Source organism: Anser anser (assembly GCF_964211835.1).
Source record: "Anser anser genome assembly, chromosome: 7".
Lineage (NCBI taxonomy): Eukaryota > Metazoa > Chordata > Aves > Anseriformes > Anatidae > Anser > Anser anser.
The window spans coordinates 26,593,969-26,618,493 of NC_139727.1; the positions used below are offsets into that span (position 1 = coordinate 26,593,969).

The 24,525-nt window shown below is 53.9% G+C and overlaps 1 protein-coding gene across 7 annotated transcripts in view; it reads left to right on the forward strand.

Annotated features, from left to right (window-relative positions):
* DNMBP (dynamin binding protein) overlaps positions 1–24,525 on the forward strand; it is a 33,257-nt gene that overhangs the window by 1,926 nt on the left and 6,806 nt on the right. The window contains exons 1-6 of one of the 7 annotated variants that reach the window (XM_083843238.1): positions 2,613–2,965; positions 6,949–7,127; positions 9,437–9,559; positions 10,103–12,031; positions 23,554–23,741; positions 24,347–24,446. In XM_083843238.1, coding sequence (XP_083699364.1) covers positions 6,983–7,127; positions 9,437–9,559; positions 10,103–12,031; positions 23,554–23,741; positions 24,347–24,446 — 2,485 coding nt within the window. In that variant the 5' untranslated portion in view covers positions 2,613–2,965; positions 6,949–6,982. The other 6 variants (XM_083843237.1, XM_083843239.1, XM_083843235.1 and 3 more) reach the window with 6 other exon arrangements.

Here is a 24,525-nt window from a genome sequence, read left to right on the forward strand (position 1 = left end):
TGGGGAGCGCGGCTGTGTGATAATCGCAGCGTTCGGTGTGCGGCTGCGGTGTCCGCGCAGTGGGTGACTGTTCAGACGGACTTTGTAATGCCAGTGATGTGTGCCTGGGTGGGGTGCCCGGAATTGTGCTTAGCACTTCGCTACCTTAACTGATAATTTCCCCTCGACCTCCAACAAAAATATGTTTCTAATGAATTGTAAATTCATGATGATTGCTCAACCCCACTTCTGAGTGGCATAGCTTTTACTTCATTTTGGTTTTAGGACCTTTGTATTAGGACATAAACTATATTGCTTCCTTGTCAGGAGCACTTAGAGGCTCTGAAAAGAGTTAGGTCCACATGATAGCAGGTATCAATGGAGTCCCTCCCAGGGGATTTAGTTTCTCTGGAGATAATGAGCAGTGTAGAACGGGAGTAAAGGTGAGCAAAGAGTAGAGCTTCCAATTCAAACTGCAGTAATTCCCCTATTTCTACACTCCCTACCCAACAACCAAACCATCACTGGGGACTTCTGTCGAAAAGCTGCATTGAAAAATACCGGTCAGGGTACAAAGTCACATTCTCAAGTGTTGAGGAATGTCCTTGTATCCCCAGTTCAACCTGTTTTGGATACATACTCGAGGTACAAGGACTAATTTTGTGATTGTATACTGCCTACCTGCAGGAGCCCAGGCACAGGTACTGCACGGCAGAAGGGGCGCTGCTGTTGGGATTTTGTCTGGTCCTTATTCTACGTTGTATCGTTTTAGACGTGTGCCTCGGGGAGGGAGAAGACAGGACTTGGTAACGGTGTCTGCAAAGTGCATGCAGCCACTCAGTACAGGGTGGCTAGAACTGGGGAAGCTCTTATCTCCTGAGCTGGTGCTCTGGCCTTTGTGTGCTTAGGCCCACAGTGCTATAGATTAAATATCCATCGCAGTGTCCTTGCTCACATGTTTTGGCAAGGTGCTCTGCTTTGCATTAAAAGTTGATGCTGTGCTCAAGTTTCCAGATGACTTTCATTTGCTTGCCATCTGGCCCAACGCGAGCTCCTCTTCCTTCCTCCCCAACCTACGCCTACCCCGCACAAACCCTGCCAGCCGGCACTGAGCCGTGTCCCACTACCGAGCAGGTGACAACGCTGTGACAGCCAGTGCCCAGCTGGAGGGACAAAAAACGTGGTGTGAGTGACTTGCGTGGTACACGCAGAGCTCCTGTGGCAAACACCCCGAACTGCTGCACACGTGCGCTGTGGGGAAGGCAGAGCTCAAGCAGCAGTTGTTCTTAGTGATCCTGGATCTGGGGGGGTTTGCTGATCCAACCTTGGTGTATTTATTTTAATGATTTCTGTATGTCAGGTTTAAAAGGAAATGAAGCTGTTTCTTTTTAAAGCGAGGAGATTCCTCATCCTCCTGGGAGCCATATGGGGTCTGGAGATGGCAGGACGTAAGAGAGATCACGTGTTTCCCACTGCGTGAAGCTCAGCGGGGGGGCTCTTTGGGATCTGCGGAGGCAAACAGCATGTTTTAACGAGAGGCTGCAGCAGTCCGCGTGGCCCCGGCGGGAGAAGGCTCCTCTCCTCTGTGCCATTAAGCCTGTTTTTTTCTGCCTGGGGTCTTGTCCATTCTGTTGAGGTTTGTAGGGGTGGCTCTGCAGTTTTCCTCAGTCCCTGCATTGGCACCATGTCCAGGGCCTGGCTCAATGGGGTATTGTCTGTCCCACCCAGGAATGTGCAGGCAAGCAAGGACCTCCGGGGACTTGCAGAGCAACACGTTCTGCTCGGAGCAGGGGGGTGAATTCGGTTGGCAGCTCCGAAGGCTCCTGCGAGTGCTCAGGGTGTGCTCCAGCATGGGCAATGTCCTGTCCTTGGAGCGTGGCTGAGGACTGTGCAGGCCTTGCAGATGCAGCGGGGTAAGGAGGAAGGGAGGAGAGGTGGCCACATTTGGAGGCCACGGGGAGGTGGGAGGAACAGAGGTAAAGGGCAGGGAAAATGCCTCAGCACGTAGTTAGTGAGCTTCTGTTCCTGACACAATCGTGTGAGAAGCCAAGTGGTGCTCCTGGTTTCTGCCCACTGCACGTTAGGTTCTGCTCCTGCAGCTCAGTGCGCAGCGAGCACTGCAGCAAATGTCCTGTGGAAGCCAGAGCCAGCAGCTGAGCGAGGCAGAGGGCACCTCCGTTTCTGGGGGTGGATTCTGTTTTTGGCGAACGGGCATTATATTACAGTGAGGGGAAGGAGGCGTGAAAAGACAGAGGTAAAAAGTATGGCATTTTTAAGTTTTAAAAAAGATCACTGGCAGCATTTGTTAATATTCTTTAATTGTTCTGTGACAAAGTTGGCTTTTGTGCACTTCTGGGAATCAGACTCCTTCCTGGTTTACTGCTTAGGCTGGCTCTCAGTTTTAAAGAGACTGAGACATCTGCTGCACAAGAACATACTTGTCTCCCTTGTGCAAACCAACTGTGCATGTGGAAGCCTGCACTGCATTTTTTTTCTGTTTGGTGATATATTAATTTCTTGGTTACTGTGCTGGTGAGTTACGCTGCAGCGCTGCCCATAGCCAGCTCTAACAGCACTGTCTGAGCGAGAAGCTGGGAAGTCGTATTTGGAGGGAGACAGGTAGGGATGCTGCCTGTCAAGTCTGGTTCTCTTGCTGCGAAGTTTGTGGCATCTGTTCATTATTGCTTTTTATCTCATAATCTGATCAATGCTTTGGGTGTACCACTGGATTAGCTGTCTCAAAAGCCTTTGAGTCTCTCCTTTTACTGGGGCTATTAATGCTGTTTGTAATCAACCTAAAATGATCTCTTCGTGTCGCTGCATTGTTTTCTAAGTGTTTGAAATCCTTGCTTCAGCAGAAACGGGGAAGAGAGAACTCCCGTTTTGATGCTACAGAAACTCATCAGAAATTAATTTACTCATCCTTACGATCAAACAGAGTCCAAAAGGGCATTTGTATCACCATCTTCAGTAGGTCTGCTTCCATGTAAGTTATGATCCTTTGTGCCTGGTAATAATTCACTGTTGTGTTGGTGAGTCCTTTATTTGAGGCATTTTACCCTGTCCAATCTCAGCCACGAGGAGAGAGGAGGGTAAGAGAAGTTGTCTGAGTCAGTGTGTAAATGTCTCCTCTTGGCTGCTGTGGCGTGGTCTGTGCTGAAGGTCTCATAACAATCTTGTAAGTGAGCTAATGGCTCTCATTTCATTCCGGTCTGTCCTTTCATCAGCCCACACTGGACCAGACATACTCCAGAGCTAATGACAAGAAGGGGTAGGCTGTCTTCCACGAAGGTGATGTGTGCTGAGCATGCATGTGGGGAGGCTGGGAGGAGTGATTAATGCCCTGGGAATTCACTTCTCTGCCTCGCTACACAAAGCTGTTGTGTCAGGGCACCGGGCGGGCTGCAGCTGGGCGCCAGGAACACGTTACCTAGTTTGCTCAGGATCAGGCACCGAGACAGAGACAGCATGTTCTCAGCGGGCCGAGTTCGCCGCTCTGCCGCAGCTTCATACTTGCACAGTGAGGCTCTCTTTGGACGTGGATCTGCTGCTAGGCGGAGGCAGGAATCCTGCCCTGCTCCAGCTCTGCTGCAATCTGCAGCCCTGACCTCTGCCAGGGTGAAGTCCCGGAGTTTGCTGAGTTGTGGGGGAGCCCTCCCTCCCCCTGGCTGGGAGGGATTGCCCCCCTTGGAGGTGAGAGGGGATGGTGCTTGGCCAGCAGTCAGGAGCTGTGACTCACGGGGGATCACAGGCGGAGCCCTGCTCTCCCTGCAATCTGCTCTTCCTGCTGGAGCCCCTGCACGAGCAGTTGCTGGATGTTTTTCTCACCAGGCAGATCTGGTCTGGAGCTGGGAGAAGCTCGTGTCCACCATTAAAGCTGAGGAGTTGGACTCAGTACATTCCCGGTCTGCAAGATGCTGGGAGACTTCCTTTCTAGGTGGAGGTTTGGAGAAAATGTTGGCAGTCAGCACTCCATGGAGTAAGACAAGGCCAAGACCCTGGAAAACATAATATTTTGTGTTCGAATCATGTTACGGAGCAAGCAAACCCTGTAAGACTGATCCACTGCTTTGAAATACAGGGGCATACTGTCTAGACTCGGATGGACGGAAAAGGACAGCAAGCAGCCTAGTATTCAGAGGTGTTTCACAGTCCCTTGCTGGAAGAGGACAGTTTACCAGGTGCTGGCACTGGACTTTCGAAGGACAGAGTGGTCTGGGAGGTGTTGCCTCGGTAGGACCAGCTCTAGGGGCTTACACTCCCTGCTGTCTGGCTGGCAAGAGGCTGGCCTGGTGGTGTATGCGGGGCAATTCTAGAGAAGGATGTGCAAAAGAAGTATCTGGTATTTCTGGAATACGGGTAGGAGTGGCCAGTGCTGTCGGTGACCTGTGTGGGCTCATCAGAAATCCCCAGCAACCTCGGAGGAGGGTTTGCGTGCTCCTGGTTCTGATCCCTGGCACTGACACCGAGCATCCCCCGTGCTCGCTGACACTTGCATCCCTCTGAGCCGACTCGTCTGTGCTGCGGCAGTAGGGCTGTAGCTGCTCCCTTCCCTTCGTCCAACAGTCAGTCAGTGACTCCTGCATCTCGGAAGTAAGTGGTTGGGTTAGTGTCAGTTGTTAGATTGGTCTCTGTTTTCTGAGACACTAATCTCTAAGCTAAAGGAGAGTGTGCCCAGTATACCTGGGTCCTCCTGTTGTTAGTCTGCCATATCTGCAGTGCTTCTGAACTCTTCGCTTCCCACAGGGTTGTGTGTTTTGTCAGGGAATGATCCCGCTTCTCGGTACTGCTGAGGGAACATGGGCTTGCTGGGATTTTTTTTGGCTGTTTCAGAAGTTGCTTAATGCTTCCTCGCCTCATGGGCTGGCTCTCGGGGATTGCTTTTCACATCAATATGTTAGTACCTGTGTTTTATTTTAAGTGCAGTTAATAGGTACGTGTCAGAACAATTGCAGTTGTGCCTGCCTCTTTCAATCTTCCGTCTCGTTTGAAACAGAGCGCTTTTAATGAATGAGTCCCCAGAGCTCCAGGTGAGTTAAGGAAGGGATGCCGCTGTTTTCCCAGGCAAGTAACTTGAGTCCCAGGCAGCAGGAGGGCCATGTCCTCCGAGTTTGGCTCTGCAGGGCTCATGTTGTGATCTTTACATTCCTCAAACCACTCTTACGTTACCCGTTTGACAGAGGAAATGCCAGAAATCTCGCTATAATCCTGGAGAACCTACCCTGAGGCAGCAGTTTCACCTGCCTGGTTTTTTTTTCTGTTGTCCAAAGCGGCTGTGAAGTGTGCAGGTTCAGAATATGGCAAGTGTTTTTAGGACCCTGAGCTCAGCGGTTCCTTGTGCCACAGCCACCCCACCTCACACAGTGCGAGGCTGCTTTCTTGTCTTTACTATTTCCAAGCTAATTGAGGGCTCTTCCATCTTTTTCCCAGCTCCACATGGTCATGTTTTTATACTGTTGCTCTTTCTGCCTCAGTAGGTTCCTGCTATCCTGAACTGCAGCTCTTTGTGCTCCCGATTCACTCCAGTCCATTCATCTCTTTTTGGTGGCAAAGTGCTGTCGGCTGCTGGATATTGGGCTCTTTGTTTGCTCAGCCAGCACAATGCTGGTAACAAAGGGGCAGCCTGTGCCCCAAGGAGCTCACGTGCTAGGGGTAAGGCAGCGGAGAGCAATAGGGGTGACGGCAGGAGCAGAGGTGCGGGCGGTGGGAGAGTGCTGGCCATGCTGGCGGCGGCTGGGGGCGGGCAGGGACGTGCCGAGGCCGCTGCTGCTGCCGAGCACAAACCCGCTTTGTTCCCAGGAGGTGAGCCGGCCTGGATAAACAGAGCAGTCCCGTCAGCAGAAAGCATTTCCCTGGCCGGAGCCCCTGCTGGCGCTCTGGCTGGAAGTTTGCCGCACCTCGGTAGCAGGGCTGTTTCTCTCCTCTCCGTGTTAGCCTCCCCTGCTCCTGCCTCGCCGGGGCTCAGGTGGGACATGCACAGCTTTCTGTTCGTGGCATGTGCTGTTGTGTGTTGTCGCCCTGCTTTTTCTGCCGCTAGCGAGGGACGTGGCTGCTCCATAGGCGTGCTGCGTGCGCGGCCAGCTCGGCGTGGCGCTGGGAGGGTGACCGCTCACTGCGCACATCGACACGCTTTTGGAGGAAAGAGGGCTCGCTCCTCAGAGTGGCTGTGCCTGACAGGACAGAGCAGGAGCTGTCCTGCTCGGGCTCCCACGGTGTGGGAGGACAGCAGCGTGTCAGGGAGGGTGCTGGTGTCTTGGGGCCACAAAGGGCAGGGCTCTGAGAACACCTCCGGGAGGTGTCAGCAGTGCCGGGCTCTGCCCGTAATTGTGGTGAAACAGGAAAACAAAGGGAAGTGCTTACAGCCTGAGCTGCAGATGCTGAGGGATAATCTTAGGGCTTCTGACAATCTCGGACAGATGCACCTTTCAGTTCCCTTCCTGAGGGGTAAGGGAAAAGGGGACGGCCCAGTGAAGCTGCAGGGCTGCCGCCGCCTCGGTGCAGCATAGGGCCTTGCTGGGAAGGCTGCTTGGTGCAGAGCAAAGGCGATACAGAGAAGTGTCCTGGCTCGGCAGCTGCGTGCAGTGGTGGCCGCTGCCTGCCTGCAGAGGCCTCAGCGGGCTCTGGGCCTGCCCTGGTGTCAGGGAAGCGTGGAGCTTCCTCCCCTCCTCTCGCTTCCTTCCTGACGGGAATTTGCTTCTAGATTTTCTTGCTGCTTCTCCCCGTGGTACAGCACAAAAGTGTCCCGGCAGAGGTAGCCAGACAGGCCGGATAAGGCAGGCAGGACCACAGGGGCTGTACTGCTGGAGACCCCCCCTCCTTTGGCTGCATGGGGAAAGGGGTTCAGTGAGCTCAGGACAGGGCCCCCTCAGTGTCCCTGCCTCTTGCGCTCAGGAAGGGTTTTCCTCTCCGAGAATATTTGTGATAATTTCAAGTTCTTCTTGCCACTAACAGACTTCCTCTGTATTTCAGCCTTAGGTACCAATCTGCCTGCAGACCCCACGCAATGGAGGCTGGCTCTGTGGTACGAGCGGTCTTTGATTTCTGTCCCAGCGTCTCTGAGGAGTTGCCCCTCTTCGTGGGAGACGTCATCGAGGTGCTGGCTGTGGTGGATGAGTTCTGGCTCCTCGGCAAAAAGGAAGGTGTCACAGGTAAGAGCCTGCCCCTGGGTCCGTAAGCTGCCACCTGCCATCTCAGCATCCGCCATGAACACCTTCCCTGGCCAGCGCTGTGCTACTGGGGCATGCAGGACCAGAACTGTTGTACCAGATCTTTCACTGGGCTTCACCTGGGGCTGAGGGTACAGGTTCCCTTCCAGCTGCACGTCAGGTGTTCAGATAGCTCGCTTATTCTTTTGAGAGAGATCAGTAGTGTGTCACTTCTTGAGATGGGAGCTTCACAACGCTAGGTGCTACATCCTCTGTGGTGGGACAGCCATTTCCTGTCTAGTTTATGCACTGACCTGCTGTGGCAGTGGAAGGGGAGAGAGGAAACAGATGCACTGAGGGTGGAAACGCCAAGTGACCTTGTCAGTTCAAGTCAGTGGGACACTCAGTGACAGAATCCGTGTCCCCCCTGGAGGCCTGACTCAGCCCCGCTTCCTCCTTTTTGATTTAAAACACTTTCCCGCACAAGCTGGGACCAATACCTGGGTGCCTGAAGTAGCGTGCAAGTCTGCTAAACTTTTGGAGGAGCGTGAGAAACTTCTGAAGCACCAAAATGCTCTTAGTGAAACACTTAGTCTCGTCGTTCTGGTGTAAGCAGCTCTTTCTCATCTCTACCGACGCTGAGATGCGTGAGCTCTCAGAGAGATGAAAACCAGGCCACTTCAAAGCAGAAGCCTGACTCTTTGCTCAGCGTGAAGGTAGGGCTGCACTTCCACGCCTGGCCGTGGAGATGGGGCTGCTACTGCAGCTGCAGTCTGGGCTCTGCTACCAGCTGTGGGCTGTCAGGCGCCTTTCTCTGCTTAAAACAAAGATGGACAGGAGCAAAGGTGCAGAAGAGGGCTTTTCCCCTATGCTCCACGTAGCTGATAAATGGCACTGAATGAGGGCATGCCTGATCCCAAGCCGCTGGGCACAAATTACTTCTGCAGAAATCAGCAGCAGCTACTTTACCACAGTTTTTTCTCTCAGTGTAACTGAAGTGCTTGTTCTCAAGAACATAAAGCTGTGAAGAAACAATAAACAGATGCGTATCATAGCTCAAAGATAAAGAAACATGCCGAAGTCAAACAGAATGGTTTTTAACGACCTTTAACTCAAAACCAGCTTGCATTCCTGCTTTTCATTGGAACAGCTGTCGTAGTTTTCTGCCCAGTTTTCTAAGCTAAAGTTGCAGGGGATTGAAAAAGCACTTTTTAATAGAAGCTGTGTAGGTGCTGCAGCCTACCAATAATAATACTTAATACTCTGGGGAATAATTAATGTGGCTCCATGGCTTCCTTTCTAACAGTGTTAGGTTGTTTCCATGTACAGAGCAGGAAACTAAAACATGGAAAAAGAGGTGGAGTTGGTTAAAACTCTGAAGGAAGCCACTGAAACTAGAAGCCTGGGGGCTGTTGGTTCTACCTCAGGTTAATGACAGCAGATGCCAAACTGCCTAATCCTGGTGGAAAGTGCAGGGAGTCCGGGATAGGATGTCTCCAGGTTTTATTGGAGAACATGGAAACCACGAGTGGTTATCATGAGTGAATGCTGGAAGTACTACTAGCCCATAGTCCATCATTTCTCCTTGCCATGAATTGTAAAAGACAGGAATTTGCAGTGGGCTTTGCGGTCAGCTCTGCCATATCCAGTGCTCCCGAGGCTGAAATCAGGAGCAGGGTGAAGTCCTGCGATGGCCAAGCATGCACAGCCCTGTCTGGCTGTGGCCTGCTCTGAGTAGCTGGGCATCCAGCAGTGGGTACCATGGTGAAAAGAGCTGCACAAGGTGATAAAATGGGGAAGGTCACCAGAGCCTCAGCAGTGCTGAGGCAGAGCCTCTGGCTCACAGACGTGGCCTTCCTGAGTGCGGTGGCCTGACTTGTGCGCTGAAGCTATGCTGGGGCCAGGCCTTGCAGAGTGAGGAGCACAAAGTGGATGTGCACAAGTCTTGTGGTGCAGCACTAGTGGATCTCATAGTCCTCGTCATGGCCCTGAGTTGGGATTCAGGCAATGAAAGTGGGGAAGACCTGGTATGTCTGTTCCCAGAAACTCTGCTGATGGTACTGGTTGCCTGGAGTGAACCGAGGGCACAACGATTTTTGTTCTCTGTTAGCTCCCAAGCATTTAAAACCTGAGGAATTCCCATCTCTCAAACCCATTCCTCTTCCACCACACTGTTGAGGCACCCCGGGTAGCTGGGGGCACAGTATTTTCCTTTAGCAAGAGGAATAGATCCCAGAGTCTGGAAGAAGGGTGGAGGGAGTTGTGGTGGGCTACAGAAAAGACTCATTGCTGACAAATGCTTCTCATTTTAGGGCAGTTTCCTAGCAGCTTTGTGGAACCTGTGGATATTCCCCCTTTGAAGCAGGGAGAAAAACTGTTTGTTTGTACCAGTGACTTCACATCTCAAGAGCCAGGGAGCTTGTCATTGCAGAGAGGTAATCTCCATTCCCTTCCTTTGGTTTGCATCTCATAGTCCCCTGCTGTCCTACCAGAAGCATAGGGTGAGCCTTGTCACAGCATCCTGCTTACAGTGGCAGGGGAGAGAGGGGACTTTTCTAATACCCCATGACATGGGTCACATCAAAACCTCTGTGGACCCTTGTGTCCCAGCCTCCCTCCAATACCAGTTTCTTATGATCTATTGTTACTCATGAAACTCCAAATACTGGAGCTGTGTGATCACAGTAGGCTTACAGCTGCCTTTTAACTACCCTCCAATCCCCAAATCCTAGATTTTGGGGGAGGAAATCAAAGCTTTGGTGCAACTTCATGGCATAGCAACTAGAAAGTCATGGAGCTATAACCGTGTAACTTAGTTATGCGCATGCATGAGGCTGCCAGTGCTTTGTGCCTTACCTTCAGTCTCTGCAGTCTGTGTAGAGTGCCAGACCTTACCCACAGCCAAGAAGGACAAGGGGAGAGGAGGTGAGAAAAAATTGTACAGGCAGTTTTGAACTGGTGTGTCTCATTCCCTGCAGGAGACCTGGTGATCCTGGGGGGTTCCCTGGCCTCCAGCTGGCTCCAGGGCCGAAGCAGCTGGGGTTCCAAGGGCTTTTTCCCCTCATCATGCGTGCGGGAGCTGTGCCTTTCTACTCGGAGCCGTCAGCTGTCCCAGAGCGCTCTCCTGGAGGTGCCTGCCTACTCACTGGGCCAAGCCCGGGCCCTGATGGACCTGTCTGCTCAGCTGGAAGAGGAACTGGACTTCAGGGAAGGGGATGTGATCAACATTGTTGGCATCCCAGAGCCTGGCTGGTTCAAGGGGGAGCTCCGAGGCCACAGGGGTATTTTCCCAGAGGGTTTTGTGGAGCTGCTTACTCCTCTGAGAGCAGCAGGAACCTCAGAGGATCCAGAGCCCAGAGGGACTCGTGACACCAACGGGACAGTGGAGGTTCCCACCAAACAGGAGGAGAACAGCAGAGAGGATGGAGGGCAGGAGCCAGGGAGCACCTATGGTGTTGCCCTCTACCAGTTCCAAGCCCTGGAGTCCCAGGAGCTGGATTTTGATGTGGGTGACAGGATTCGGATTGTGGGCATTCTGGAGGATGGCTGGCTAGAGGGGGAGCTGAGGGGGAAACGCGGCATCTTCCCACACAGATTTGTGAGACTGGAAGCCTCCGACCCTTGCAGGGAAAAGGTGGGTGCTGGAGATCCCCAGGTTGGAGTCAGCTGTGAGGCGACCATCCAGCAAGACCCAGAGAGCACCTGCTCCAAAGCTCTCCCTTTGCCAGGGAAAGATGGCAGGGCCGTGGAGGATGGCTCTGTTGCACACCCTGTGTCTGACACCATTACATCTCACATGGCAGAGAGGTCGGACGGTCCTCCGGGCACTGATTTGGGACAGTGTCAGGCCTTTCCTGATGCAGGACTCCAGGGGCCACATCCCAAAGCCCCAGCAGACTCCCTCCCCTCTGACTGCACAAAGACAGTCAATGGCCTTCATCCCTCTACTCGGCTGCCCCCACAGCAGAGCAACAAGCCTGGCCAAGCAGGTGTACTGGAGCCTCAGGCCCTGCCTGAGCATGATGGAGACAGTCCTGCCTTGCCCCAGCAGGCTCCCTGCTCCCCGCCAGACACTTGCAGAAGCCAGGTCATTTCTCCTCCTAACAGCTGGGCAGCACCAGAGCCCCAGGAGAACCAGAGCAGCGCCCAGGACTTGGATGGTTGGGTGGACAGTCAGCAGGAGAAGTCCAAGTCTTGTTCCTCCAGCTTGGGAGGTTCCCACATGGGCTCGGACACCTGGTCTGGGACGTGGGGGGAATGTTCCCTTCTCACAGCGCAGGGGGATGGCTGCACAGACCTCGACTCCAAACTGACAGAGCAGCTGGCACAGTTTGAGAAGAGTGTGTCAGGTACCGGTGCTGAGCAGGACAAGGTCTCCCGGCACTTCTCCATCTTGGACTATAGCTCTGAGAAGGACATCGTTCGTGGGTCTCCTGAGCCTGCCTCCCACGCCAAGCAGCCAGAGAGGAGGAAAGCCCTGAGGCCACCCCCTCCTCGGCCCAGCACCCTCGCGACAGCCCCTGTGCCCTCGCAGCCCGGCCGCCTCCCCAAAGGCAGGTCCCTGTCGTTCTCGGTGAAGCCCTCCCGGCCCGCGCCTCGGCCTCCGTCCAGCAGTCAGCGGAGGAGCCTGGCCCCTCCGCAGCTGCAGCCCAGCGCCCAGGAGCAGCGTGCAGAGGAGGCCCGCGATGACTTGATGCAGACAGGAGCGGCTTCCCCCTGCTCCATCCTGCTGACAAGGATCGGAGAGGTGGAGCGAGACCTGGAGGCTTACGGGAAGACCCGCGCTGAGCTGAGCTTGATGCTGGAGGAGCAGCAGGATGAGCTGGTGAGAGCGGAGACCCTGGAAAACCTTGACTTCTGTGATTCCAACATCGAGAGCCTCAGCGTGGAGCTGCAGGAGCTGAGAGGTGAGTCTGCGGCAGCAGGGGGTAGGGGTGCTTTAGGAGGACAGCTGGCCCCTGCAGCGTACAGGCACTGCTGGAGCCAGTCTTTTAATCTATTTTTTTTAATTCTTGATTTTGGTTGTTTTTGTAAACACTGTGGCACTACAAATTACGATGATTTTGCTTTACACTTGGAGAAGAAGGCTGCCTGGTTTATGTGGCACATTTGGACTCTGAAAACCCAAAGGTACGATACAAAGATCAGTGCTGTTAACTCTGTTATACTTCATAATACAACAGATAAAGTGGAAACATACATCTCCCACAGTCCCTTCCCCAGCTTCTCCCAGGAGCTCTTACAGTGCAGTTCTCTTACCAAAACTCATGATGCGCAGGAAATGTGGGCACTGCGTGCGGGAGGTGGAGTGAAATGTCAGCTCATGCCTTGGGATTACTCACTCCGATTTCAATGCCTCCAGCCTCCCACTACTTAATCAGTAGTGTGGGGCCCGGGCGCTTTGCTGCAGGATCGTGTGTGATGCAGAGCACACGGGAGCGAAGGATGATGTCAGTGCGCTGGGGAAACAGGGTAACACGCAGCCTCCACACCAGCGGGGTGTGAGAGGGATGCTTAGAAGATTCGAGGCTTGGAGTTAGGAAGAGGCAAATCCGGGATGGATCTTTCTGGGACACGTCTCCTGCTGTCTCACTGCTTCCTGGCAGAGGAAGGTCCTGCTGAACTTGTTGGTTACTGAAACTGAAAGTTTTAGGCAGGAACTAACGCACTGGCTTGAGACATCCTGCCCATTACTAGTCCCAGGGGATTTTTCAGCCCTTCAAGAAACCTGAGGAGTTAGAAGAAGCAGCTCTGGTCCTATGATCAGTGTGTCCTACCTAAGGGCATGAAGTAGGGCTGGCATAGTCCTGCGGGAACCCAGCCCATCCGTTTGTCCTCTGGGGAGCCAAATGAACAGCAGAAAGTATGTGTCCTTCTAAAATATGTGTTTAAAATGTGCAGGTTGCTCGGCATGTCTTGTGTGTACACTGAAGTTATGCTGATGACCAGACTTGGGCAGGATTAGTGCTTGCCCTCCTGCAGCTGGAGTAGGAGGGTGTGTTGGTTTTAATTTTGCCTTCTGCCAGCTGGAAACACCAGTTGTGCATACGAATGCTACAAGAACCTGAAGCATGGATGACCTCCATGGACTCTCCTGTCTGGTCAGGGCACGTTGTGGTCATCTCTTGGTTTCTCATTGGAGCTTCTGTGTTTGGGGTATGGAAAACTGGGGATATGTTGAACCCTGTAGTGAGAGTTGTTACTGGAGCGCATGTTTCTTTAGCCTCCTGGAAGCTCCTGTTGTGTGTTGGCACACGGCTGTGGGTGACTGGACTCCGTGACCCAGACGGTGCCTTCAGGCCCCTTCCTCGGCTCTGCCCCAGGGCTGCTCACCTCCTGCTGCTCCTCACCTGTGCGTGAGGGCTGGCAGAAGGACGGGGCCCGGCACGAAGGTGTGGAGCACAGGCAGGAAGGTGTGGAGGACAAGGTTGCGTCGCTTGGGCTCCGTGCTAGCTGCTGGAGCTGGCAGGGCTGTGGAGGCAGGGGAAGGAGATCCGGTGCTCGATATTTGGGCCGTGGCTTCCCATGGTCTCGCACGCACCTCTTTCCCTTCCCCGGGGACGTTGGTCTTAGGGCACGGCCTGGTGGTGCCCCACTGCGCTGCTTTTCCCTGCCCCGGGGAGGCTGCTGGCTGTGGCGAAGCCGTGGAGCCGGTTTGAGCAGCGAGAGCCTCCCCGCGGCCTCCCTCCCTCTGGGCTGGTTACTGATTACCTTGGGCAGCAGGTGGAGGAGGCTGGGGCTCTGAGCCATTGGGCACGGCCCCGTCGTACTCCTGCGGGCTGGTTTCAGGAAGTGCTGGTCGCCTTTCACCTGGGAAGAAAGTGCCGGAGCAGAGGGGAGAAGCGGCGCCAGCCCCAGCCGGGGCTCAGGGAGCAGGCGGCACGGGGGTCGGCACCCGTGCCGCACCCCAGGAGGACGATGTGCACTTATCCCAGGACGAAATACGGCGTGGAGGATCCGAGGCAGGATCCTCGGCTTCTCAGCTGGGAATACGAGGACTGTTGCGCTGCGAGGAGAGAGGGCGTCACCGGGGCGGACGCGCTGCTCAGGGAGGCTCTCTGGGATGGGAGACCCAGGGCGAAGAGGCAGCACTCGGACTGCGAGGGAGCAGACAGAGGCTGGGGTGATTATAGGAGAGAGGAGGGCATCTCCGTGGACGAAGAGAGCGTGAACGGAGACTGCGAAGGCTTCTGGAAGGAAGATTACAAGTACATGGACTGCAGGAGAACAGACAGGGCTTGGAAAGGCAAAAGCCAGGACACAGAGGACAGAAACTACAGGGTGAACGAGAGGGAGGGCGTTCAATACAGAGACTGCAACTCCGGGATAGGAGAAGGGCGGCACAGAGAGGACAGAGTACCTGGGAGGTATAGGGAGGGGGGAAGGCGGTACAGAGAGGATAGAGGCCCTGCAGAGTCCGGGGAAGGGGGAAGGTGGTATAAGGAGGACAGAGATCCTAGGGACTACAGTGAGGGTGAAGGACATTATGGGGAAAGGGAAAGGCAGCGTAGGCAGGACAGGGGCTCTAGAGGGTACAGGGAGGAGGGAAGGCAGTACGTAGATGCCAAGGACCAGGCAGCCCAAGAAGACTTTGAGCAGCACAGGCAGCCTAAAGGCCGTGTCATGCACCGCAGCGATCCAGCTGGAGGCTGTGAAGCTCCTGCATTTGCAGCCTGGTCCTCAGGAGACAGCAGCACAAGCCTGGAGTCAGGCTCCTGCTACAGACAGCCAAGGACATGGGACACGGATTGCAATGGCTGTGGGGAGCCGGAAGGAGCAGCCCTGGATGCTAGAGCAGAGCGCTCGAGGGTACGCACAGGCCGGCCAGACTGGAGCCACATCTGGGAGGCGGAGGCCGAGGAAGGCAACAGGACGGGCTCCTTGCTGCAGCGAAACAGTTTCTACAGGAGGACGGCTCCCAGCACCCTGCGGCACTCGGAGTTTGTACAAACCAGGAAGGAGAAGCGAGGTAGGCAGGGAAGTGCTTGGGAGTTGCCGGTGCGGTGGCCCCGGGGCGTTCCTTGGCCCTGCCCTAGCGCCCAGTCCCACTGCTGACAGCACGGCCGCGACAGTCGGCTGCAAGCAGCTTTGTGGGGGTTGCTCTCTTGTTGCAAGGTCATGAGTAGGTGTTGGGGCAGGGACAGCGAGGCTGGGTGGAGGGAGTGAAGGAGCCCACCTTGGGCCTGACCTCCCCGGCAGGTAATGGTGTCTGAGGACCTGTTGGCTGCTGCGCCCTTTCTGCGTCCAGCTCAGGCACCTGTACGTGAACTCTCTTTGAGGGGGGTTTGAAGTGTGGAGCAAACAGCACGGCAGTGCAGCAGCCACCTAGGTGGCAGTGCTGGAGGCTGCGGCTGGCTATCAGCTTACAAAAAAAATCTGTTCTCTGGAGGTATTTGATTAAGCAGGTTCCGCGGGCTGCATTTCTGCGCTCTCGGCTGCCCTGGTAGGGTGGGACTTTGCTCGGTTGTGTCCCCGGGGCAAGGGAAGGGAGCGGTTTTGCAGTGCCAGGAGGTTCAAAGGACAGCTAGGAGGGGCCAGGAGCACAGTGAGGAGGGAAGCAGCCTGCAAAGCCCTGGCAGGCTCTAAATGGGGCAGGGGCTGGCCTGTGGGAGCTGTGTCTGGGGAAATACTGTAGTCAGCTCCCAGCTGGGCCTGGGGAAACCACACACCGTGCTCCACTGCTGGTAACACAGCAGGACAGGGAGCAAGGAAGGCTCCAGGTGTCTTCTAACAGTGTCTGTCTGTCCCGCAGCCTGTTTCTGGCTGCAGGTCCCTGCTACGTTCCTCTTCAAGCGCCACTGGGGCCCTGGCCAGCATCAGCAGCACACCTCCTCAGCAGATGTGCTTAGCCCCTGTATCTGCACTGCCTCTGTGTAAGACCTCACCAGCACCCGGGAGCCTTCCCAAAAGTCATCCCACAGCGCTTGGCAGCAGACACCCTCCTGTCCTGCTGCTAGGAAAAAGTCTGCTCTGCTTTTCCCTCTCTGTGTACCTCTAGGTGCTTTTTACAACACTGTCTGCTTCTCTCCTAGCCTCCTCCTCCTCTCCGCAGAGTAGCAGAATGCAGGACTTGGAAGCCCTGTTAGGGATGACATGGGGACATCTTTTCCACCAGCTGGGTTGTTACACTTCTGTTGTGGTTTAACCCGGCTGGCAGCTAAACACCACACAGCCGTTCGCTCACCCTCCCCCCTCCCTCTCTGGGATGGGGGGAGAGAAACGGGAAAGTGAAGCCTGTGAGTTGAGATAAAGACGGTTTATTAAGACAGGAAAATAATAATAACAATAATAATAATAATAGTGATAATGGTAATAGTATTAACAATAATAATGTGTAAGAAAACAAGTGATGCACAATGCAATTGCTCACCACCCGCTGACCGATGCCCAGCCTATTCCCGAGCAGCCGGCCCCCCCCACCCCGGCCAGCCACCCCTATATATTGTTTAGCATGACGTCAGATGGTATGGAATACCCCTTTGGCCAGTTTGGGTCAGCTGTCCTGGGTCTGTCCCCTCCCAGCTCCTGCTGCACCCCCAGCCTGCTCGCTGGCAGGACAGAGCAAGAAGCCGAAAAGTCCTTGGCCTGGTGTAAACACTGCTCTGCAACAATTAAAACATCAGCATGTTATCAGCGCTCTTCTCATCCTAATCCAAAACATAGCACCCTACCAGCTACTATGAGCTACTTAACTCTGTCCTAACTGGAACCAGGACAACTTCTCGCAGATTTCTCTGTGGTGCAGCACAGTGACAGCTACTTGGTTAGAGCATCTCTTCCGAGAGGAGGCTCAGATGTGTCTGCCTGATGCTCCAACAGAAGGAGACTCCTCCTGACATAGCGGTGCTGCTTACTCACCATCCCTCTTGAATGTTTTGCATGCTAATGTGTTGTATTTCAGCTCTCAACCTGCAACCTTTTTCTGCTAAATTACAGCTTTTTAGTTGATGGTATTTTTTTCTCAGGCAGGTACTGTAATTACCAGCCTTCGGTTCAACCAGTAATTTTTCAGTCTTCAGGTCTGTGTAATTAATGGTCTTAAAATACTCATGGCACAGACTCACAGAAAGACCTGTCAGTGTTTATTCTTCCTGATCTTCACTTATTTTTCAGTTCTTACTCTTAAAATAGTGGACTTCAAAGCAGCAGTGGACATCCTAGGTGAGTGTCTAGGTTGCTGCACTCCTGTCCCTTGTCCCAGATCCCCACACACACTTTTGCTGCACTCTGGGAACTTTTGCTGAGTTTTGGCTGACCTGAGCAGAGTCACTAGTCCCAGAACACAGCCCTGCGTGTGGCTGCATTTCCTATCCTCATTAATACATTAATGCATTTGTCTGTGTTAAACCTACTTGGCTTGAGTGTTTCCATCTTGTTCAAAATACCTGGGCTCAGTTAGCGACTAGTATGTGTAATCCTTATTTGCGATCCTACGAAATCAATGTTCAGTGATTTCCCATTTACTTTGAAAATATTATAAAGGATCAACTCTAAATTCAGTTTGTGGAGAATGTGATTGGAAATGCCCTCTTTTCTAGATATTCTCCACTGGCAATGGGTTTTTGAGGTGCCAGTTAGCAAGGTCTTATCTCAGCTTTTTAGGTGGAAAGAAACAGAACATTTATTGTATAATTTTGCCTTTTCACCATCTTATCAAGAATGTTACTCTCTCTGCTTATTACAGGATTAGATCATTTTAAGTATTTCTTTTGTCCTGGGTGGAAATAAAATTGGATTATAAAGTAGCACTTTATTCCCTCATTTAAAAAACAAAACCTGAATTCTTAATTCTGCCATCCATGGATTTTTCTTGATATCTTTCTTCTAATTTTTCTGTACTTGAAAGTTCGCCCAATATCTATTGTCTATTGTATGTTTTTCTGTATTCATTCATGTGTTTGTATTTGCTGCCTCTATCGAAGCACAGGCCCACGACAAATTTTCCATCACTATTGTTCTCTTTTTTGATTGCATAACAGTGTTTGTTTGGATTATCTGCTTAAGACATCCTTTTAAAGAACTTCCAGTTTTCATTCTATTTTCTCTTGCTGTTTTTGCTCGCAGTCGTTTTTTTATCGATGTCCTGCCTCAGCGTTGGAGTCCATGGTAGCAGAGGGCAGCCAAGAGGCACGTAAGGGCAGGGAAGGCAGGGACAGCCGGGAGGGAGAGGTCCTGGGAGGACCATGAGAACCCCTGCCCGTCCCAGGGCTTCTCGCCTGTCTTTGCCAGTGAGCGTCTTGTTAGTCCCCATCCTCCAAGGTTTGAGAGTGCAGTTTGCTCCAGCAAGGAGCCCAGCAGGGCCCCACGGCTCACCTGTGCCACGGGACCTCCGAGGCCATGTTGGGGGAGCCACCAGGCTCTGCGTGGGACACCTTTGAGATGAGACTTTCTGGCGGCCCTGGAGAAGTGCCCCAGTCTGCTCCTGTTCAGCTCATCCTTAGGGTTTGGATTTCTCTCATTGCTCCTAAGCAGTGAGCCGCTGAATATATTCAGTCTGTTTCTTTCGGAGCAGTAGATATATTGTGCCGAGGACTTACTACTTACTACCTGTGTCCAGAGCGAGAGTTTTCACCCCAGGCAGATCCTGCTCCTGGCAGGGAGCTCAGCCTTTCGCTCGGATTAATTATTCCCCGCCCTAGTTTCATCCCCTCTCCTCTCTTGCTAGGCAGTAACCCCTCCCCTCCTGGCGTCCACATACCTCAAATATTTGCAGCTGGTTTGTTTTGTCCTGAGTCACTGCCTGCCTGTGCTGGGCCCTGAGCCTGGGGCTGGACTCTTGCAGGCGGGTGCAGCTCCGCTCGGAGGCTGGCGCCGAGCGAGCAGGCGCAGGGCTCGTCCTCGGTGCTGAGGCTCCTTGGGCTCGGCTCAGGAGGCACAGGCAGAGGCAGCGGGGTGCCCAGCCGCAGCCGTAGCGGCCGATGGACAGCACATCCCTCTCCGGACAGGGTTAGCAGCCTGGGCCCTCGAGGCTGCGCCGCGGGAGCACGGGGTGACGGGGGATGCTGGCAGGTGAGCCCTGGAAAGGAGAAGCGGGGAGGCGACGCGGCCCTCTGGGGGAGCTGCTGGCCTCCGCGGGATGGGTGCAAATTCTGCTGGGTCCGGTGCTCGTGGATTAACTCTGCTCACAAAGTGGGGCAGGGAGCTAAGCTCTTAGCTGTGCCTGTGCTCACACCGGCAGCTCGGTTATAAGAATTGGACATTTTCTTGCGGTGGAAGAACATCAATGAAAGTGGCATTTCTGAGACAAGCAGCCTGAGCCGTGTGGTTGCAGTATTAAAAACATGATCTCCACGGGAAGGGCGGAGGTGGGAGTGTGCTCCACCCCGACACCTCGCTGCCTGTTTGCCAGCAGATGGGTTACACATTGCCCTTGGGCCTCCCGTGCATCAGCACGTGGACCAGCAAGGCTCAGAAGCAGGCACAACTGGGAGACTGCCGCAGGCTGCCAGAGCAACAAAGAGAGCTAGTTTGTCACAAATACCCCAAAAGGGATAGAGAAAAAAAAAAATGTTGTTAGGGATTTTCCTTTGGAGATACATATCGCAGAGCTCATGTGAGAGCTGGAAGAGAACAAAATTTGAGTCTCTAAACGTTGTGATTGAGAACACTGTTTTTGGAAGAGTATTTCTGAATGCCCTTTTGGCATCTGTATCGTGGGTAAACATGAATTTGTCACTGGACTGGAATTTGGTGGCTTCGTTAGAAATACCAGTAGCATTCCTGCAGAGTAACGGAGACCAATCCAGCTGTGGTGTGTGTCTTGGGGCCTCCAGAGTTGATGGCTTGGGTAGAGCGGTAACATTTGAATGGGGATTTGTTAAAAAAGTATTTATTAGATGACCAAAACCCACAGCTGTGAAAGAGGGTGAGTTTAATTAAATGCTTAATAAGCCTCATTTAAGGATTACTGCAATTAGACATATACAAAAATGTAACAAGCAAAGAAAAAGAAAATGACGGCAATCAAAAGAGATTATATAAAATACAAAAAGGGGAGATTTTAAATACAACAAGTCCTACGAATTGTCCATACCAATAAGGTGGGATTGCCAAGTATTAAAAAAAATATGTATCTGTATTTGTATTTTTTGAGCTCTGAGTGTTTGGAAAGAAGCAGGATGGCATTTTGAGTTCATGGCTGAAGGAGGATGCTGGGCTGGTGATAAATGGCAAGAGTCATAAGAGCCATCCTCTGCAGCTGCCTTGTTTTTAAATAAATCTTGAAGTATTCAGAAAGGGCAAGAAGGCCAGAGGGGAATTAATTTGTTTGAGTATTCGGAAATCACAGGCACAATAATGGAAACACTGACACAGTTTAAGTGGGTGGAACTGGCAGACAGCATCGCGCCAGGTCAGGCAAGCTGCACTGATGACCATTATGGGCTTAAAACTTGTGCAGGAAAGGTTTTAATTTTCCTTCCCCGGACAGGCATTTGAGACCTGCAGAGGAAAGGTGTTGTGGAGCTGGAGACCTCAGGAGTGTCAGCCAAAGCCTTGCCTCAGGGTGCCTGATGGAGGTTTTTGTGATCGGGGTTTGCTTGCTGGAGTGTGGGGAGCCGCCCTGGTGCTGGGGATGCCCAGCTCCGCTCCGGTGATCTGGAGCCAGCCCCACGGCGTGGGTGCAGAGGGGACATTGCCCTGCTTGGGGCAGGGCTGTGCAAGGCAGGGCTGGCAGAAGAGGCGCCTGCTGCTCCTGGAAGCCTCCCATAGCTCTCCAGCACAGAGCTGTTGGAAATGGCCAGGAGCAAGGATCTGAGGACCTGGTTTGCCCAAGCAAGAGCTTCCTTGCAGTCAGACTTATTCCTGCAGCCACCAGATAGCTACAGCTGAATGAGGGAGCACAGCAGGATTGTTAGGCAATGTGGTAAAGTCCGAGATTTCCTGTGCAAAGTTCAGGCAGGGTGATTGTCACTTCGCATGTGGATAAATGCAAAATTCAAATCTTTGGCCATTGTAAATTTAATCTTTCCCTTTTGAACTTGAATCAATTTAATCTTTCCCAGGAGTTGGATTGGGTGATCCCTGTGGGTCCCTTCCGGCTCGGGATATTCATGGGTCATTTCTGGCTGTTGTTGAATACAGGCTCATTTTCAAGACTTCCTGGGGCCACCCCATGCTTTGTCAGCTCATTCAGTATCAGCTCACACGCACACCTTGCCTTGGTTTCACTCACCTGTTTACATTTCAGTTAACACCTTCGTGCTTCTTCCATGTTGCCCTGCCACTTGAGTTTGCTTTCCTGGAAAACAAATGACATTCCTTTAGAAAAAAAAAATCCTCTTTAAAATAACTCATTTATTGTTTCTGTTTCTCTACTGTTCGTGAGCTAGGAGCTGCAGAGAGCTGCTGGCCATATTTTCTGAGTTTCTGTGTCCTTTTTTTGTCTGGTGTTGGGTTCACACTTTGAGCACCGTGGCCCTGCAGGACACCTTTGTGGTGTGTTTGCAGAGGACCCTGCAGGGTAGGGCCTGGTCTGTAACTGAGGCTTTCCAGATGCTGTGGAAATGCAAACAGTGAGTAAATGTAAAACCCGGCGTCTGCTCCCCATCCCTCCTCACAGGCTCCTGCTGCGTTTGGTGTGATAAAGCTGGCTGGGGAAGCCGAGGCAGCCATCGGTTTAGGCGATTCGATTTCCCATCCGGCATTCACACCACTGCTGGATACGGTGGTTACCCTGCGGGGCCCGGCAGCCCCAGCACCTGGTGGTGGGGAGCACTGGGGTCTGCAGGGGATGTGCGGTGGGTGCCAGGCCCCTGGATAACGCGGAGCCTCCCAGGGCCGGGGCTGGTGTCAGCGCCGTCTTCCCCCCACGCTCGGCCTGCTGTTGCCTGAGGCTTGCAACCGGAGAGGTCAGGGAGGTGGGGATCTGGACGTGCCTGTCCTGCAAAAGTACTTGTACAAATATCAGAGCTGGGGGCCTGTCCACAGCCCTGATAAAACCCCGATGAAATGCAGCAGCTGGCGATGCGTGGGAGACAGCTGGAGTTGAGGAACATTTGTCAAATCGGCTAATTGCCGAAAACCACGGATCCGAGGCAGGCTGGGGTGTGCCGCAAGGGGCTGCGAGCCCCGTGGGTGCCAGTTCTGCAAAGCAGCAATGAAGTGCAGGAGGGCTGAGTTTCTGGGCCACAGCCTGGCTGGGGGGGCTCTCCGGCTGAGTTTGGGGCGTGCTTTTGCTGTGTTTCTGGCCGGGGGGCACCCGGTGGAGCAGCAGGCAGGTGGGTACCGAGTTGCCGGGGGCCCAGGAATCCGCTGGGATAAAATGTCTGAACCTGAATGAAAATGGGAGGGGGCCGGGCTGGCGGGGGAGCCGCAGGTGGGACCGAAAACCAGGAGGAAAACCAGCAGCCTGTGCCTGGGATAGGGAAGGGGAGGAGGGCGGCGAGCCCCCAGACGTGGGGCTCCCTGTGCTGCGCTCCCCTTGTCGCACGCCAGCGGTTTGCCAGGTGGGGAGACTGTGAGGGGACAGTGGTCCTGGGCATGGGGCACGTCCCTGGGCTGTGCTGGGGGCACCGGGCCCTCCCTGGCCTGGCACCCACCCGTGTCATTGTGGGGTGCATGCGGCTGCCCCGTGCCTGTGCCCCGTGCAGCCCACACTGTCCCCCCGCTGCCTGCAGCTTCGCCAGGGCTCGGCCTCGGTGCCGGCCGTGGGTCCTGGCCGCCTCGGTCCCACCCGGGCAGGGCTTTCCTGGCCTTGCACGAGTGCTTCTGGTCACGGTCCAGCTCCAGGCTTTGCCGCCGGCAGCCCCATTGTGGGTGCCTGGAGGCCTTTTCGGCTATTCAGATGGAAATGCCCCGGAGCTGGAAAATGGAGACCCTGTTCGCAGCCCCAGGGGAGGGGACAGCCGCCATCGCCAGGCTGCCACAGCCAGGCCCCAGCCGGCCGCCGGTCGGCAGCTCCTCTGCTGGGGCAAGGGGGCGAGGAGGAGAGCAGGGCTCAGCCCCACCGAGAGTTTCCTGGGGCAGCAGAGTTGGGGGCAGAGGAAGGAGAGGGGTGTGCGTCGGGATACCAGGGCCCAGCTGGCGTCACAGGCCCGGGGCAGGTTTGTGTGGCTTGGTGTCTGCTGGCCCCCATGCCAGGAGCAGCAGGGAAGTGGCCGGTGAATATTTGGATTACCGCAACTGAAGTTTTGGCGGCAGGAGGGCAGGAGGCATGGGGTGGGCAGGGACAGGCTCTGCAAGCTGTCCCTGTCCTGCAGCACTCAGCACTGGGTCCCCAGTACAGCGGTACTGGTGCTGTGAGGGCTGGTGGTAGAGGCAGGCTGTGGGAGCAGCCGGGGGCAGCCTGCTGGCCCTGCTCTAACCATCGTGTTTGGCAGTCTCACAGGTTGTGGGTGCAGTTCAGCTGCTGCTTGTCTCCTGGCCTTGCCTAGCGAGGGTCAGGCCAGGCATCGCTGAAGGACGCTGATCGTGCTTGTCTGTCTTGCAGAGATGACCCTCCTGTCCTCCCAGACACCATCCCTGGAGACGTCCTCAGCTGCCAGCGAGAGCCCAGAGCACAGGATGCTGGAGAAGAGGTCCAAGGTTATTGAGGAACTGCTCCAGACAGAGAGGGACTACATCCGAGACCTGGAGATGTGCGTGGAGAGGATCATGGTGCCCCTGCAGCAGGCACAGGTAGGAGTGTGGGGGCAGGCTACAATGTGGCATTAATGGGGTAGGGTGAGGATACTGAGTCTGCTTTGTTCTTGGAGCAGCAAAGGAACCCACAGGGGAAATTCAGATATGCTGGGGGCAGCAGGATGATTCATGTTGCTCCTTGCGCTCATAGAAATATCCCATTTGTTTTGGTATCCTGCTGAGCTCTCCCTGTTGCTGAGAGCAAGAAACCTAGCAGCAAGTATCACAGATTAATTTCCTGGGTGGAGCGGGGAACTGTTCTCCTCTTCATTTGTCTTGTAGGTTAAATTCATTGTCATGAGAAAGAAAATACGGGGTCTTGGCATCGTGACAGAATTGGTGGGAAGAGAGGGAGAATGTCAGGTGAACAAAGGCAGGGATGAAATTGCTGGGAAGGAGGAGTGGTAGTACACATAAGGAGGGAGAATTTCAATGCACAGGGAGGACAAGGGAGTGAGTACAGTCACTGTGGTGGGAGCAGGCCAAGCTGGGTGGCTGATGGGGAGCTGAGGGCTGATGGGTTGCAGGAGGGCAAGGGATGGCTGTTGGGTCTGGCTGGGACGTGTTCTCCCATCCAGGACATCTCTCTTTCCATTCCCCAGATGCAGAGTGTAGACTTCGAGGGTCTTTTTGGAAACATCCAAGTGGTGATAAGCTTCTCTAAGCAGCTGCTGTCCACCTTGGAGGCTTCAGATGCCATTGGTATGAACTCTGCTGTTGCCTTTTCTCAGCAGGATATGGTTTGCTAGTGGGGTGGCAGAACAGAGCAGTTTAAATCCTG